At 49.7% G+C, this 15,960-nt stretch overlaps 1 protein-coding gene across 2 annotated transcripts in view; it reads left to right on the top strand.

Moving 5' to 3' along the window:
* Trpm4 (transient receptor potential cation channel, subfamily M, member 4) overlaps positions 1-13,782 on the top strand; it is a 42,765-nt gene extending 28,983 nt beyond the window's left edge. The window contains exons 19-25 of one of the 2 annotated variants that reach the window (XM_005412902.2): positions 102-276; positions 436-613; positions 5,474-5,676; positions 5,925-6,057; positions 6,190-6,262; positions 6,349-6,454; positions 13,621-13,782. In XM_005412902.2, the coding sequence (XP_005412959.1) occupies positions 102-276; positions 436-613; positions 5,474-5,676; positions 5,925-6,057; positions 6,190-6,262; positions 6,349-6,454; positions 13,621-13,646 (894 nt within the window). In that variant the 3' untranslated portion in view covers positions 13,647-13,782. Of the gene's footprint in view, positions 1-101; positions 277-435; positions 614-5,473; positions 5,677-5,924; positions 6,058-6,189; positions 6,263-6,348; positions 6,455-6,585; positions 6,930-13,620 lie in introns of those variants that run through there. The other variant, XM_005412903.2, reaches the window with a different exon arrangement.
* Positions 13,783-15,960: the final 2,178 nt, after the last annotated feature.

Below are 15,960 nucleotides of genomic sequence, written 5' to 3'. Positions count from 1 at the left end.
GCGGGAGGGCGGAGCCCGGGCGGGAGGGCGGAGCCCGGGCGGGAGGGCGGAGCCCGGGCGGGAGGGCAGGGCCCGCTCAGCAGCACCTTTCTCCTCTGCAGATGAAAGATGTCTTCTTCTTCCTCTTCTTCCTCTGCGTCTGGCTGGTCGCCTACGGCGTGGCCACTGAGGGGCTGCTAAGGCCCCAAGACCGTGATCTCCCCAGTATCCTGCGTCGGGTCTTCTACCGGCCCTACCTGCAGATCTTTGGGCAGATCCCCCAGGAGGACATGGATGGTAGGGGTGGTGACTGGCCACCTCCCTCTGGTCTCCAGCGCTCTCCCCTGGGCCTCTGTCCCTTTCTCTCTGACCCTCTGTCCCCCTCTGTGGATCTTTGTCCCCTTTATGGGTCCTGGGCAGTCCCTTTGCCGGGTCCCTGAGTGTCTGCTTTCGCAGTGGCCCTCATGACGCCCATGAACTGCTCCTCCGAGGAGGGCGCCTGGGCTCAGCCTCCCGGGCGCCTGGCGGGCTCCTGCGTCTCCCTGTATGCCAACTGGCTAGTGGTGCTGCTCCTCGTCATCTTTCTGCTCGTGGCCAACATCCTGCTGCTCAATTTGCTCATCGCCATGTTCAGGTGAGGCCCCGGCACTCTCTGACTTCACCTCAGCCCCGACCCTTCGCCCCTTCCAGACCGCTGCACCCGGGCTCGTCAGATCTGCCCCTGACTCAGTCTAACGCTACAGCGTGGTGCTGTGCACCTGTAATTCCAGTGCTCGGGAGGCTGAGGCGGGAAGTTTATCTCAAGTTGGGGCCAGCCTGGGCTACATAGCAAGACCTTGTCTCAGAATACCAAAACCAAAACCAAAAATAAGCTAAGACTCACTGACTTGTGCCCAAATCCAACCAGACCCTATTCCTCATTCAAACTTTTTTTTTTGTCTTTTTGAGACAGGGTCTCGCTAAGCAGTTCAGGTTGACCCTGAGCTCACTTTGTAGCTCAGGCTGGCTTCGAACTCACAATGATCCTCCTGCTTCAGCCTCCGGAGTGCTGGGATTATAGGCTTGTGCTACCACGCCTGGCCCTCCTCCTTCAAACTTTAGACTCATCTCCCTGAGCCCCGGCCAAAATGTTTTTTAAAATTGTGATTAAGAAGCCAGGCGTGGTGGCACATGCCTGAGGCAGGAGGATCGTTGCAAGTTCGAGACCAGCCTGGGCTACAAAGTAAACTCAAGGCCAGCCTGAACTACATAGCGAGACTCTGTCTCAAGAAAAAAATTGTGATTAAATGTATATAATATAAAATTGGCCATTTGTACCATTTATGTGTTCAATTAGGTGACATTAATTATATTTGTAGTGTTCTGCAACCATCAGTGCAGTCCGTTTTCAGCAGTGTGCACTGTTAATCCTGCTTCCGTTCGCCTGCCTCCAGTGGCTTTCAATTTGCTTTCTGTCTCTGGATTGGCCTGTTCTATGTGTTTCATACACTTGTCCACGGTATTCTACAGTGTGTGTCCTTTTGCGTCTGGCTTCTTTCACTTAGCACATTTTTAAGGTTACTCAGAACACAATGCCCGGTTACAGCTGAATAATATTCCACTGTCTGCATGTGTGTGCCAATTACCTATTTATCTGAGATGGAAAGTTGGGTTATTTCTACTTTTTTGGCTCCTGTGAATAACACCTCAGGGGCTGTCAGCATGCAAGCATCAGTTTTATTTCCTTGGGCTGCGTACCTAGACGTGGCGTGACTGGGTTATATTGTAGTTCTATGTTTAGCTCTTTGAAGATCTGCCTGCTCTTTTCCATAGCAGTTGCATCATCTTACATTCCCACCAGCAGGATGAGGTTTCTGATTTCTCCACCTCCCTGCCAGCCCTTGTCATTTAACTTTTGTAAAAACTAGTCAGCCTGGCTGGGAAAGTGGTGTCTTGCTGAGGTTTTGATCTGCATTTCCTTAGTAACTTACTGGTGTGCTTATTTTCTCTTTAGAGAAAAGCATATTCACACCTTTTAAAATTGGTTGTCAGTCCTTTTGTTATTGTCACAGTTCTTTATATATACTACATATAAACGTCTATTTATGATTTATGAACATTTTCTCCCATTCTGTCGTTCCCTTCTCTTGATAATCTCTTAGGTTTTTTGCTTTTTTTGAGACATGGTTTTGCCTTACAGTTCAGGTTGGCCTTGAACTTACTTATGTAGCTTAGGCTGGTCTTGAATTCATGGCGATCCTCCTGCCTCAGCTTCCTGAGTGCTGAGATTACAGGCATGTGCCACCATACCTGTCCTGATAGTGTCTTATGGTGCACAAAAGCTTTTGATTTTGATGAAGCCCAATTTGTCTATTTTTCCTTCAGTTGCTTATACTTCTGATGTTGTATATAAGAATCTATTGCCAGGGCTGGGGATATAGTTCAGTGGCATAAGCACCTGCCTGGCAAGTGCAAGGTCATGAGTTTGATCCCCGGTACCACCAAAAAAAAAAAAAAAAAAGAATCTATTGCCAAATATAAAGTTATAAAGATTTTTTATTTTAAAAACTAAAAGAAGGAAAGCATACTAACAGACATCCATTTACAAAATAGCATAAGAACAGTACAAACAATACAGAGTTACAAAGTGGTAGGTAATTAACAATGGTTGTTGTATTACATATTGAGATCTTCAAAGCGGTTTCTTAGGGAAACAAATAGAGACATGCAGGATTGATCAAACAAGTAATCATTAACTGTTAAATCGTGAAGATTTGCTTGTTTTTTTCTAAGAGTTCTATGGTTTTAGCTCTATGTAGAGATTGTTGTCAGTGCAGTTTTATTTATTTACTTATTTTTGGTACCGGGAATCGAACTCACGACCTTGCGCTTGCCAGGCAGATGCTTGTGCCACTGAGCTACATCCCCGGCCCTGTCACTGCAGTTTTAGTTAAATTTTTGTGTATAATATGGGTCGGGGCCCAATTTCATTCTCTGTTGTGTGGAAATCCACTCATTCCAGGCTCACTTGTGGAAGAGACTCTTCTTCCCTTTGATTAGACTCGGCATTTTTCTTAAAATCAATCAGCTGTTGTTTTAGTTTCTTAGGGCAGCTGTAATAAAGTACCCAAACCTGCAAGTCTTTAAATAACAGGAACATACTGTCTCACAATTGTGGCTACAAATCTAAAGTCAAAGTTTTGGAAGAGTTGATTCCTTCTGAGGGGCTTAAGGGAGAATCTGTTCCATGCCTGTCTCCCCTGGCTTTTGGTAGTGTGGTGGCACCTTTGGTTTTAGTTGCAGCATTGAAACCTCTGCTTTCATCTCTCTGTATGTGCTGTGTCCAAATCTCCCCATTTCATGACAACAGCAACCACCCCAGTGACCTCATGTTAACTTAATCACTTTGCAAAGACTCTGTTTCCAAATAAAGTCATATTCTGAGGGGTTTGTACTTGAGCATTTTTTTTTTCTTGCTATGCAGTTCAGGCTGGCCTTGAACTCACTTATGTAGCCTAGGATGGCTTGAACTTGTAGTGATCCTCCTGCCTCAGCCTCCTGAGTGCTGGAATTACAGGTGTGTGCCACCACACCTGGTCTGAGTGTGTTTTTAAGGGAGACCCAATTTGCCCTATAACATTCATAGATTTATGGGTTTATTTCTTGCCTTTTAGTCCATGAGTCTGTATGTCTGTCCTTATGGCAGTACCAAACTGTTTTGATTATTGTAACTTTGCAACATATTTGCAAGTTAGGTAATTTGAACCCTCCAACTTTATTATTTTTCAAGATTATTTGGGCTATTCAGGGCCTCTTGCAAGTCCTAATAATTAAGGATTGGATTTTTCCATGTCTGCAAAAAAGATTGTTGAGATTTCTGTAGTGATTGCATTTGATCTAGAGACTGCTTTGGGTAGCATTGGATATTTATAAAATCTGAAGAGAAGCCAGAATATTCCCACAATGTTTTGTAATTTTCCATGTCCAAGTATTCTACTTTCTTCATTAAGTTTATTTCTGGATGCTTAATTTTTGTAGAAGTTATTTCAAATATTGCTTTGTTTTTTCTTTCCTGTGTGTGTGTGTTCTAGAGATTGAAACCAGGGCCTTTGCACTGAGTTTTTATTTTTTATTTTGTTTATTTATTTATTTTTGAGACAGGGTCTTGCTAAGTCACTAAGTTGTCCTGGCTAGGCTTGAGCATATGATCCTTCTGCCTCAGCTTCCCAGACTGCTACAATTACAGGTGCTTACCACCAGGGCCGAGACATTGATTTTCATATGTTGAACTGCCATTACTTTCCTAATATAAATCCCACTTGGTCATGATGTAGGATCCTTTTCATTGGGCTGGACTTGGTTGTTGTTATTTCTGAGGCTGTTTGTATTCATATTCGTACAGGATGTTGGTCTGTGCTTCCCTTGTGATGTCTTTCGTTGGTTTTGGTATCCTGGTAATGCAGGCCTCATGGAATAACTGAGGACATTTTCTCTCCTTTTCAATTTTTTGGAAAGAATTTGTGAAGGATTTCTTTCTTTAAATGTTTGGTATAATTCACTAGTGAAGCCATCTGGTCCTGAACTTTTCTTTTCTTTTTTTTTTTGGTACCAGGAATTGAACGCAGGACCTTGCGCTTGCCAGGCAGGCACTTGTGACGCTGAGCTTTTTTTACTGTTTTCTTTTTTGGTACCAAGAATCGAACTCAGGACCTCGTGCTTGCCAGGCAGGCACTGTGCTGCTGAGCTACATCCCCAGCCCTCCTGTACTTTTCTTAATTGGAGATTTTTTGATTGGTGATTCAATGTCTTTACTTTTGATATATCTATTGAGATTTTCTATTTCTTCTAGAGTCAGTGTAATTTATGTGTTTCTGGGAATTTGTCCATTTCATCTAAGTTACCTAATTTATTGACATTATATATATATATATATAATTTTTGGGACAGGGTTTCACTATGCAGTCGAGGCTGACCACAAACTCTCAGCAATCCTCCTGCCTCAGCCTCTGAGTGCTGGGATTACAGGCATGCGCTACTATACCTAGCTTCATATTATTCTTAATAGTATTCATTTATAATCCTTTTTATTTCTACGATGTGATGTGTATAGAGATGTCCTCATTTTCTTTTTTTTCTTTTTTCTTTTTCATTTCTGGTTTTTTCAATGGCCGGGAAGGAACCCAGGGCCTCATTCACGCTAGGCAAGTGCTCCACCACTAAGCTGCAGCCTCAGTCCTCAGGCTGACTTTTGAGCTGGATTCCAGTTCTACCTCCAACCTCTACATTAATCCATGATACCTTCCCCAATTTGACTTTTGACATCTAGCCCTTGGCCCTTCTAACCTCATTTCTAATCATGTCCTGTAATAATTTTGATTTTGTTGACACAGATATTTGCCTCTTGCCTTGGACTTTGAAAATATATTGCCTGGCATCTAACCTTGATCCCCATCCCGACCCCCTGACCCTGATCTGCCCTTGACCTTGGATGATCTTTGACTTCTGATTTCTGCAGCTACACCTTTGGCAAAGTACAGGGCAACAGTGACCTCTATTGGAAGGCACAACGCTATAGCCTCATCCGGGAATTCCACTCTCGGCCTGCACTGGCCCCGCCCCTCATCGTCATCTCCCACGTGCGACTCCTCATGAGGCGCCTGTGTAGGAGCCGCCGCCGACGGTCCAGCACACCTGCCTCTCCGGCCATGGAGCACTTTCGTGAGCACAGACCCCTGGCCTTCAGTGGGCGGAACTTGGGGAGAAAGATGAAGGGGTGAGGTGGGTGTGGGAGGAGGAGGCGAGCCCCCAGGGCCAGGGGGCGGGGCCAGGTGGGGCGGGGCTGCTCTAGGACCGCCCGGGGGCGGGGTCTGTAGGGCGGGCTCTGTGGAGCGCTGTCGGGCTGAGGGTGTTGGGCGGGGCGCACCCCAAATGCAGGGGACCTTTGACTCATTGGGTCTGCCCACCAGGTGTCCACCTCTCCAAGGAGGCCGAGCGGACGCTGCTGACTTGGGAGTCGGTGCAGAAGGAGAGCTTCCTGCTGGCCCGCACGCGGAACAAGCGGGACAGCGACTCTGAGCGGCTGAAGCGCACCTCTCAGAAGTGAGGGCGGGGCAGGGGCGGGGCTTTCTGGCAATGGGCGTGGCCTTCAGCGGGGCGGGGCGGGGATTGTGGGGCATGTGGGTGGGGCTTCTGTGGTGGGCGTGGTCGCCGGCCTCAGGGCCCTTTTCCTAGGGTGGACTTGGCGCTGAAGCAGCTGGGACAGATCCGGGAGTATGATCAACGTCTGAAAGGGCTGGAGCGGGAGGTGAGGACGTGGGGCCTGGCTGGGGGGCTGTGGCGGGGATCGAGGCAGCGAGGTTCCCTTCTGCCTCCGTGCCGCTCGCTCCCCAGGTCCAGCACTGTGGCCGCGTCCTGGACTGGGTGGCCGAGGCCCTGAGCCGCTCCACTGTGCTGCCACCGGGCGGGCCACCGCCCCCTGCACGGCCCAGCTCGAAAGGTCAGTGTCCCTGGTCCTCTGCTCTCCTTTGGGCCTTCTGTGCTGCTTTTTCCGGGTCTCTGTTTGCCGGGCTCCTGTGGCTTCTCCTCGCCTGGCACCTGCTGGAAAGGCGACTTCTCTCTTCCCTGCAGACTGAGCGCTGCTGGCCTTCACGGAGTGGCCCCCAGGGTCCTGCTCCTGGACCAAGGCCCAGGCGGCCCCACCTGTGTGCCCGACGGCCTTGTCCCTGAGCTGGGCCAGGTTCAGGGACCACGGTGGGGACACCCTGGGGAGTGTCGCCCATGCGAGCACGCAGGCGCGGCTCCTCCCAGCACCAGCCCCGCCGTGGGAGGATCAGGGTGTGCGGCGCAGGCTGCCGACCCCCGGAGGGACCTGCCCCAGTGGGGGCCACAGGGGGGTCCTTGGGGCAACGGGGACCACTGACCCTATTCCAAGCTTCCCCACACTGGGGAAATAAAGCCTGTGAGATCAGTAGCATCTGGCTGTTTGATCCTTGGGGAACTGGTGGGTGTCTGGGTTCTTCTGGGAGGGACTGGAGCTAGATCGGGGGTTCTGGGGCCTTGGTGGCTTCAAGTGTCTGGGCGTCTGTCTCTCCTCCTGCCCGACGCACGCCCCAGCGTCTTGTCTGTGCTGTTCTGATGGTCCTCACTTCGGGGAGCAGGAACCCATCTTGGCCCCCGTTGGGTTCTGTTTCCAGGGGAAAAATAACGCAGTGGTAATCAGCAGATTATTTCCCAGCGAGGGCTGGGTGGGTGGGCGCTGGGTACATCTGCCTGGCACTAGGCAAACAGATGATGCAGATTTGAGGAGATAAATGCATATGTGTCTTTAAAAAGTCTAATTAGTGGAAAATTGTAGGCCACACACACACATGGAGTTGAGGCAGATATGCATCATTATACATGCAATTTAACTAAATAACCCGTAACAGAATAAACCGGTAATGACAAGGCTGAACTGACAGCAATTATTAGTTAAATAGCAAGAAAGCCACCAACAGCCAACACATCCCAAAATCCAAACCAAAACATCCTTCCTCCAAATTGGATGCTTTCCAACTGGCTGCCTCCTTGGGTGCACAGTAGTTTTGAAACATTGCCAAGTATTGTGTGACACCCAGACTTCTCCCGGAAGTGCTGAGTCAGGCCTCCCCAAGGCAAGCCGTAGCAATCATGGTAAGGAGGATGGTGGGGATCGCAGCGACAGTGATATTGGAGACTCACGCTCTGTGTCTGGCAATGCGTGTGTGTACAAATCAACGAAACCTTCTGATGACTCTATGAAGTTGTTTGTTTTTTTTTTCTTGAGACATGGTCTCACTCTGTAGTTCAGGTTGGCCGTGAGTTCACTGTGTAGCCCAGGCTGGCTTTGATTGTTTTGTTTTGTTTTGTTTTTTTTTTTTTTTTTTTTTGTTTGTTTGTTTTTTTCTTCTGGTACCAGGAATTGAACTCACGACCTTACGCTTGCCAGGCAGGTGCTTTTGCCACTGAGCTAAATCCCCAGCCCCAAAGACGTTATATTATCCTTTTCTTTTCTTTTTGTTTTGTTTTTTTATTTTTCTTCCGGTACCAGGAATCGAACTCATGACCTTGTGCTTACCAGGCAGGCGCTTTGCCACTGAGCTAAATCCCCAGCCCCTCCAGGCTGGCTTTGAACTCGCTGCGATCCTCCAGCCTCAGCCTCCCAAATGCTGGGATTACAGGTGTGCGCCACCATGCCTGGCCTGAAGTAGATACTAACATAATCTTACTATCCTTTTTCTTTTTTTTCTTCTTCTCCTTTTCCTTATCATTCCTTTATTTCAGTACTGGGGATTGAACCGAGGGCTTTCACACTAAGCTACATTTCCAGCTCTTTTTTCTTTTTTATTTAAAAAAAAAATCAAGTGTATGTGTGAGAGAGAGAGAGACTAGGCACTGAACCTAAAGTGTTCATATTGAGCTACATCTCCAGCCCTTTTACATTTTTTTAAATTTTGAGACAGGTTTTGTTAACTAACTCACTCAGTTGCCCAGGCTTGGCTTGATCTTCCTGTCTCAGTGTCCCAGAGTGCTGGGATTACAGGTGTGTACCACCGTGCCTGATTTAGTAGATACTATTGTTGTTTCCGCTTTGCAGTGAGCAAACTGAGGCATAGGTAAGATAAATGACTCACATAAAGTGCCACAACTAGGAAACATCTGAAGTTGAATAGAAATCTCAGTAATCTACACAGAGCACCTTGGTATTGCACTTTATTTTTTGTTTTTTGAGACAGGGTCTGGCTATGTAGTTCAGGCTGGCCCTGAACTCACTATGTAGAACTAGATTGGCCGCAAACTCATGGAAATCTTTCTGCCTCAGCCTCCCTCGTGCTGGGATTACAGGTGTGCACCACCAGGCCTGGCTCTGTAATGTACTTTGTAGCTGGCAATGTCTGCTGCTGCAGGAACTCAGTCCAAGGGCAGGTTTAAGCTACTGTCTCACTCCAAATCCACCTTGGTCAACCAGGCTGTGCAGTACTGGGGCCATTCTGCTTTGCCAGCTGAGCTCATCGGCCTCCACCGGAAGAACTAGAGAGAGGAAGAAGGGATGTGCTCTTTCTGTGGGTCCCATCTCTTGATGGTAACCCCAGAACAAGGCTCTCTCTGGCTGCAGCCGTCGCTTCCAGGTTTTACCTTCTCTTTGTGGTTGTCTCCAGAGTCAGTTTTTTGGGTCTTCCTTTGCCCCACAAGCACCATCCTGACGCACCCTCTCGCCGGCCGGGCTTTGCTCTCAGGGCTGCCTTGCCGGCTCTCTGGGTTCTGATAATCATTGGTGTCATGGAGTTACAGTTTCTGTGCTAACTCTGTGCTGCTTCTCACACACACACACAAAGGCTGTTAAAATACTAAACACTGCTGGGCATAGTGGGGCACGTTGTAATCTCAGCAGTCTAGGAGGCTGAGGCAGGAAGAGGATGGCAAGTTTGAGCCCAGCCTGGGAAACTTAGCAACTTAATGAGGCCCTGTTTCAAGATAAAAAAACAAAACAAAACATTTTTTTGAGACAAGGTCTTGCTATGTAGTTCAGATTGGCCTTGAACTCACTATGTAGCCCAGGCTGGCCTCAAATTCTCAGTGATCCTCCTGCCTCAGCCTCCCAAGTGCTGGAATTATAGGTGTGTACCGCCACACCTCACCAAAATAAAAAAATTTTAAAAAGGGCTTGGGATGTAGCTCAGCACAAAGGCCCTGGGTTCAAACCCCAATACAAACCAAACGAACAAGACTACACACACACACACACACACACACACACACATACTAAATAATTCTGGAAGTGTATATTAAATCTTCCCTTCAAGTAGGCTTTGTATATGTTTATGATGGCTGTGTCATGCGGGGGAGAAGGTAATCAGCTGTGTCAGGGATTAGATCCTGGTTTGGGGGGTACTGGAGTGTGGGAGACCGGAGGAGACTTGAGGCTGCCTTTGCCGCCTCTGTGAGCCTGAGGAGAACAGCGCACACAGGGATGATGGCGTTGCAGGTTTTAGAGAAAAGTCAATACAGCTTCGATCGGGTTGTTTACCTGGGCATGCACTATGGGAATGGCGGCAGATGAATCTTGGGTTACTTTAATTGCTTCTGCTCATGTCTGAGTGAATAAAATCAGGATGAGCCAGACTCTCGGGGTTCCTCTGTGCTAGATGCAAGAGCCCCTGGCTGCCTGCACACTAAACTGACTCTGTCTGTCTTTCATCCTCATTCACCCCTGGGTGAGGGTGACAAGTTAGCAGGGCTAGGTCCCTACAAGTGGCACCTGGGTGGGGAAAGACCAGAGTGATGTGGTTCCCCATGGGTGGCGGCCTTGGCGGGGACGTGGGACCAGTGTAGATTGGTTTGCTACACTGGAGCTCAAACCCAGGGGTGCTGTACCATGGAGCTCCGTCTCCCGCCCTGTTAATTTTAATTTGGAACCGAGTCTCGCTAAGCTGCCCATGCTGCCTGCAACTTGCAATCCTCCTGCCTCAGCCTCCCAAGTTGTTGGCATTACACTTGTGTACCCCAGTGCCTGGCTTAGATGCTGACTTCAAACCTATATCCAAATGCTACTGCGGTGACTTACCAAAGTGAGATAGTGTGGTGGTCAGGGGCAAGTGAGATTCTGGCGTTGGGACATTGCCGCCATGAGTTCCGCGGAGCCAGGCCCCACGCCTTATAGTTTAAAATTGTGTGAGACACATTTGCCGTCTGGGGAAATTCCCGGTTTTGCTCTTTGCCCACGGAATGAGGGGTGCATGACAGCAAGGATCAAGAGAAGGTGCCTAGAGCTTTCCTTCTCTACCAGCAAGAACTACGCTGAGAAGACACGGGTGCGATGGTCACCACATGTTAACTGCACGCCCCTCTGTGTCCTGTCTGAAGGCAGGGAGGCCTCGGAGGAGGACTGCAGTGCAGCAGAGACTTGGTCAAGGGGTGGCTGCAGTCATAGTTGCTTTTCCAAGACGGTTTATTTGCTTGGTGTTTTGAGCCACTCTAGTAAGTGAGCAGACTGACACCCAAGATGGAGCGGAGTCCCTTTAGCAGGAATTCTTTAAACCAAGCTCTGCCCTGGAGCCCCCCGCCCTCCCTGGACCCCGCAGCGTAACAGCCTTGTGGTGTGCAGGGGAACTGATGCAGGTTTCCTGATCTTGGTGCTGCCTGCCAGGCCACGGGTAATACATCGTTTATCTCTGACCCAGGAGTCTCGTGGCTTCTGGCACTGTCTCTGAGACAGCAGTGGCTGACTCGTAAGGAGGCAAAATGACACAGCAGACCTGGCAGTGCCGGCAAAGAGGATGTGGCTGTGGCAGAGGCGGGGCTTTCTGGACTAGGAAGCATGACAGAGATGCCATGGCTCAGGGTATGAGAAGACTCCCAGGGCCTACCAGGGAGTTCTGCCACCCACCTGGAGCAGGACAGCCAGGAATAAGAACCTCCACTGTCCAATCTGTTGATGGGCTGTCTGTATGGCCAGAGGGAGGCTGGAAAGAGGGACCCAAGGGGCCGCCCTGGCAGGGGGAGGGTAGAGTTGTCCTCACCGGGAGATGGCAAGCCCTGTGACCCCTTCACCAGGCTCCTCAGTGGGAAGAACCTCTGAAAGTGCTATCGGCACCCAGGACCTCGGTATTGGAGGTAGAGCTTTGGGTGCAGCGGGTGTGGTGATGTGCGCTAGGAGGCTGAGGCAGGAAGATCACAAGTTTGAGCCCAGCCTGGGCAATTTAGCAACGTAGTGAGACCCTGTCTTAAAAAAATAAAAGAAGGACTGGGCATATAGCTCATTGTGAAGGCTCTGGCAATCCTCAGTATGAGAAAAAAAAGAAGATTTGGGAGGACTGGAAAGAGTGCAGAAGGCACCGCCGCTGCTCTGAGTCCCTGACGCACCCGGTAGGGCCAGACCCGCAGCTGGGTGCAGGGGAGGCCCAGATGGGGGGCTGGAGGGCGGAGCCTGGGGCTGTGAAGGGTAGGGAGAACCGAGTACTTGTGGGGTACAGGGGGTGCAAGTGCCGCAGCTCCGGGCCCTGGGGCTGAGGGAGGAGCCAAGGGGAGCAAGGTCAAGCCTGGCCCTTGCTGTCCCCTCAGGCTAACCCACTCACGCTCACGCGTGGTTGACTTTTCTTTTCTTTTCTTTTTTTTTTTGGTACCGGGAATCGAACTCATGACCTCAGGCTGCCAGGCAAGCACTTATGCCTCTGAGCTATATCCCCGGTCCCATGGTTGACTTTTATGTTGGTTTTTCTTGGAGACAGGGTCTCGCTATGTAGTCTAGGCTGGTCTTGAACTCATTGTAGAGCCCAAGTTGGCCTTGAATTCTCAGGGATCCTCCTGCTTCAGCTTCCCAAGTGCCAGGATTACAGGCATGCGCCATCGCGCCCAGGGGGCTTCTGCTACAGAATGCAGACTTCATGGGCGCTGGATTTTCAGATGCTCGTACCTCTAATGCTGCGGAAGTTTTGGGATTCTCCCAACGAGGGGCTGTCGCATGTGAGTAGGGTACCAGAAACAACCGGCACCCCACGAGGAAAGGAAATGACAGGTTTTGCCTTTTTCCTGTCGGTAGTGGAGGTCGACCCCTGCGATCGCTGAGATCCATCGCCAGCCCTTTTTACTTAAGTAGTTCACTTTGAGACAGGGTCTCTCCAAAATTGCGATAATCGGAGGCCGTTTCCCGGTACCGTAGCGCCACCTGCCGGAAGCAGCCGCCAAGCGCACCCTCTGGGAAAGTGCAGCTGTCAAGATGTTATCGGAAGGAAGCGCCTGGCTGGTGGAGGCCTCGACTCCTGGCCACATGTCCGCATTTATATGGGTCAGCTCAGACGATGACTATAGATGCAATGGTTAGATGCAAATGTTGTAATCAAAGGGACAGCTGGTCTGGTCCTCGTGTCATGCGTTTTGGTAGCAGCTACTCCTTTGGAGAAACCGTTACCCCGGCCTGCATTTCCCGAAGCAATGCCTCTGGCCGGATGGGGCCCTCAATTCGCAGAGGTTCCCTTAAATCACCGGACTGGCCCGGCGATGGTAAAGGGGGGCGCTGTCCACTAGGGGGCAGCAGCCAGCCGAGCCGGGCGTCGACTCCGCAGACTTATTGCAGTTGCTATTTCAGGGACTCTAAGGGATGTGCGGATCCGTACTACCCACAGGCATCTGGTGATGCTTGTTGGAAGAGTCAGCTCAGAAGACTATCTAACTCCGCCTTCCTCACGCTCTCCTGGTCTGCACACCGACCGCTGGGTCACCGAATGTGGCGGTCCGCAGAGCGGCTTTGTTTCTTGGTTAAGGACTGAGACCACGGTGGGGGCGGGGGAGTTCTATGGACCCACTCTGGAAACGCAGGACCCTCTGCCCACCGCTCCTGGGAGTGATGCGCCTTCCTTCCCCCGGGACAGCCCGGTCCCTGCTCCCTCTGGACCAAGTAGGGGACTCAGGCTCGATTCTGGGTTAGTCACTGGGACTTTCTTGTTGGAGTGACTAGTTGGCCCTAGGTCAAACGCCAGCAAACTATAGCCCGTGGGATAAATCTAGCCCGTGACCCATTTCTGTGTGGCCCACAAGCTAAGAATGACTTTTGTATTCTTCAAGATTTATATATAAAAATAGATGAATATGCAACAGAGACCATATGCCCTGCAAATCTCAAAATATTTATTATCTGGTCCTTTATAGAAAGAGTCTTCTGGCCCCTATCATAGCTGGAACTACTTGCTGATGCTACACACATCTTAACCAAGACAAAGCGCTGGGGACCCCAGTGGAGTCTGTATCAGTCAGGGTTTACTAGAGGAACAGATATAATACAAGATAAACAAATGTACAAGAAATTACAAGTTTGGCTTACAATGGTCAGCTACAGAGTTGGATGAGGAAGCGTGCAGAGGGTGTCTGCACGCTGGAGATTGAAGAGCCCAGCCCCGGGCCTGGGGCTCGCTGCAGTGTCCGTGCAAGTCCGTATCAAAAGGCTGATGGGTCTGCGACGGAATGCTGAAGAATATACGATGAAGGCCGGAGAGCCAGCACCAGAAGGCTGAAGAGTCCTGACAGAAGCCCAACAGTCTGCACCAGAAGCCAGGAGACAACCAAGCTGAAGGCAAAGACCGGAGCTCCTCTGAAGAAACCCCCAGCCAGTCCTTCCTCAATTCCTTTTTTCATGCAGTCTACCTGCTCTGGGGGGGTGGGGGTGGTCCTCCACACCCACACCCTCTGCATGCCTGCCTCTTGCGCAGGCTCAGGATGAATAGAAAGTAAGCAACCTGGACCCCTTCTGAGTTGCATAGTTAACCTTCTAACTTCTCAAATTAACACAATAAACAACATGCCAGCAGGGTAAGAGTGTGTACTTTTCACCTCAAGAGGCAGAACTGCTGAGTCACTTAGCCAAACTTCTAGACTCCCCAAGTTGGCACAGTGTATCAACCATAACAAGTCTAACAACAAAACCGGTGGACTGTGTCTTTCTAGGTCGTATGTATGCACACGGGGAGTTAAGCCGTGCTGTCACCATGGAGCATGGGGCAGCTTTTGGGTCCATCTGGTGTCAGCTTGTAACTATTATAACTACCCCAAAGACCAGCAGGTCTAAACTTCTTTAAGAAAGTTATAACAGACAGTAAAACAGCCCTAGTTTATATCCTAGTCACCTGATGTAAGTAAGATCTATTGCCTCTTTCTGGGACCTTTTTCCAGTTGGCTGAGTGTGGGCCCCTTGGGATCATGGTTGAGGCCAATAATCAAGGTTGGCTTCATCTTGCTGCCTGGAGTCACATTGACAGTCGTGTATGTGTGCACGTGTGCGTGGGCGTGTGTGCATGTGTGTGTGGGTGTGGTACAGAGGATGGAACCCGGGGCCCTGGGAGACCATGACTCCCAGTTCTCTGTTGGTCCCTGTCACCCTGTGGCTGCCAGCTGTCTTCCCTGCTGCCAGCTCCAGCCACGGGCCACTTAGCTGCACTTTCCCTTGGTGATACCAGCTCCACAGGAGCACTCGAGACAGAAATCCTGAATAGTCAGGGACGCTCCGTCTGGAGAGGCTTTACTACACATGATCAGTGTTGCAGCCGCAGGGGGAGCAGTGCCTGGACCGGGCTGACCTGGACCTACCTGAGGAAGTTGCTCACATAGGGTGGGCGTGGTCGGGGAGGGGTCCCTTGTGGACTTGACTCAGGAGAGGGCCACAGAGGCAGAGTCATCTGTGACAGGTCGGTGAGTATTGCCTGCTGCAAGAGAAGCAAATATCTCCTGGACTGGCTAAGGAGTGCCTGGTGCAGCCACAGCGCACTGAAAAACATTTGGGGTGAATAAAAGTCCTGTCCAGGGAGTGTTGGGCCCCTCTCCGCTGACTCACTGTTGAATGTGCCGTGACTGTGAAGTCCTGATTGTTCTTTCTTTACTGTTGTTTATGCAGCTGACAACGTGAAGATAGGAGGCAACTCTTCCCCCGACACGGAGAGAGGCTCGCTTGTTGCTTCCTATAAAGCAGTGGATTCCCCCAGCTCGGTGGTCTTCTTGAGTAACACAGCTCGCCATGTGTTAGGCCACTGTTGCTGCCCCTGTGGAATGTGGGGAGAAGGCAGCCAGTGCAGACCTACCACTATTTTTTTTTTTAAGAACAGAACATATTTACTGAGGGAAAGAAAGCTTCTGTCCAAGAGAGGGACAGAAGGGGATTGCCCAAGACTGTCTTTTCTAGGGACTTTTTTTTTTGTCTTTTACTTATTTATTTAAAAGAGTAAAAGAAGGATAACCATAGTAATGGGATTTACTGAATTACAGACAAAGTGGGAGGACAATATCAATGGTTGTTATTTTACCTATTGGTATCTTCAAGATAGTTTCTCAGGAAAACACGTAGACAAATAATAGTGACTTACAGACAAAAATGGTAGGAAATTATCAATGGTTGTTGTACTATACTTTGGTTTCTTCAAAGTGGTTTCTAGGGAAAACAAATAGAGCTATACATGAGTGATCAATTAAATAATCGTTGACTATTCTCAATGGTTGTTGTAG

The sequence above is a fragment of the Chinchilla lanigera genome, unplaced genomic scaffold, assembly GCF_000276665.1.
Source record: "Chinchilla lanigera isolate Chin_1 unplaced genomic scaffold, ChiLan1.0 scaffold00158, whole genome shotgun sequence".
Classification (NCBI taxonomy): domain Eukaryota; kingdom Metazoa; phylum Chordata; class Mammalia; order Rodentia; family Chinchillidae; genus Chinchilla; species Chinchilla lanigera.
The sequence above is the reverse complement of the archived record's forward strand: the minus strand, read 5'-3'. Positions and strand labels throughout refer to the sequence as shown.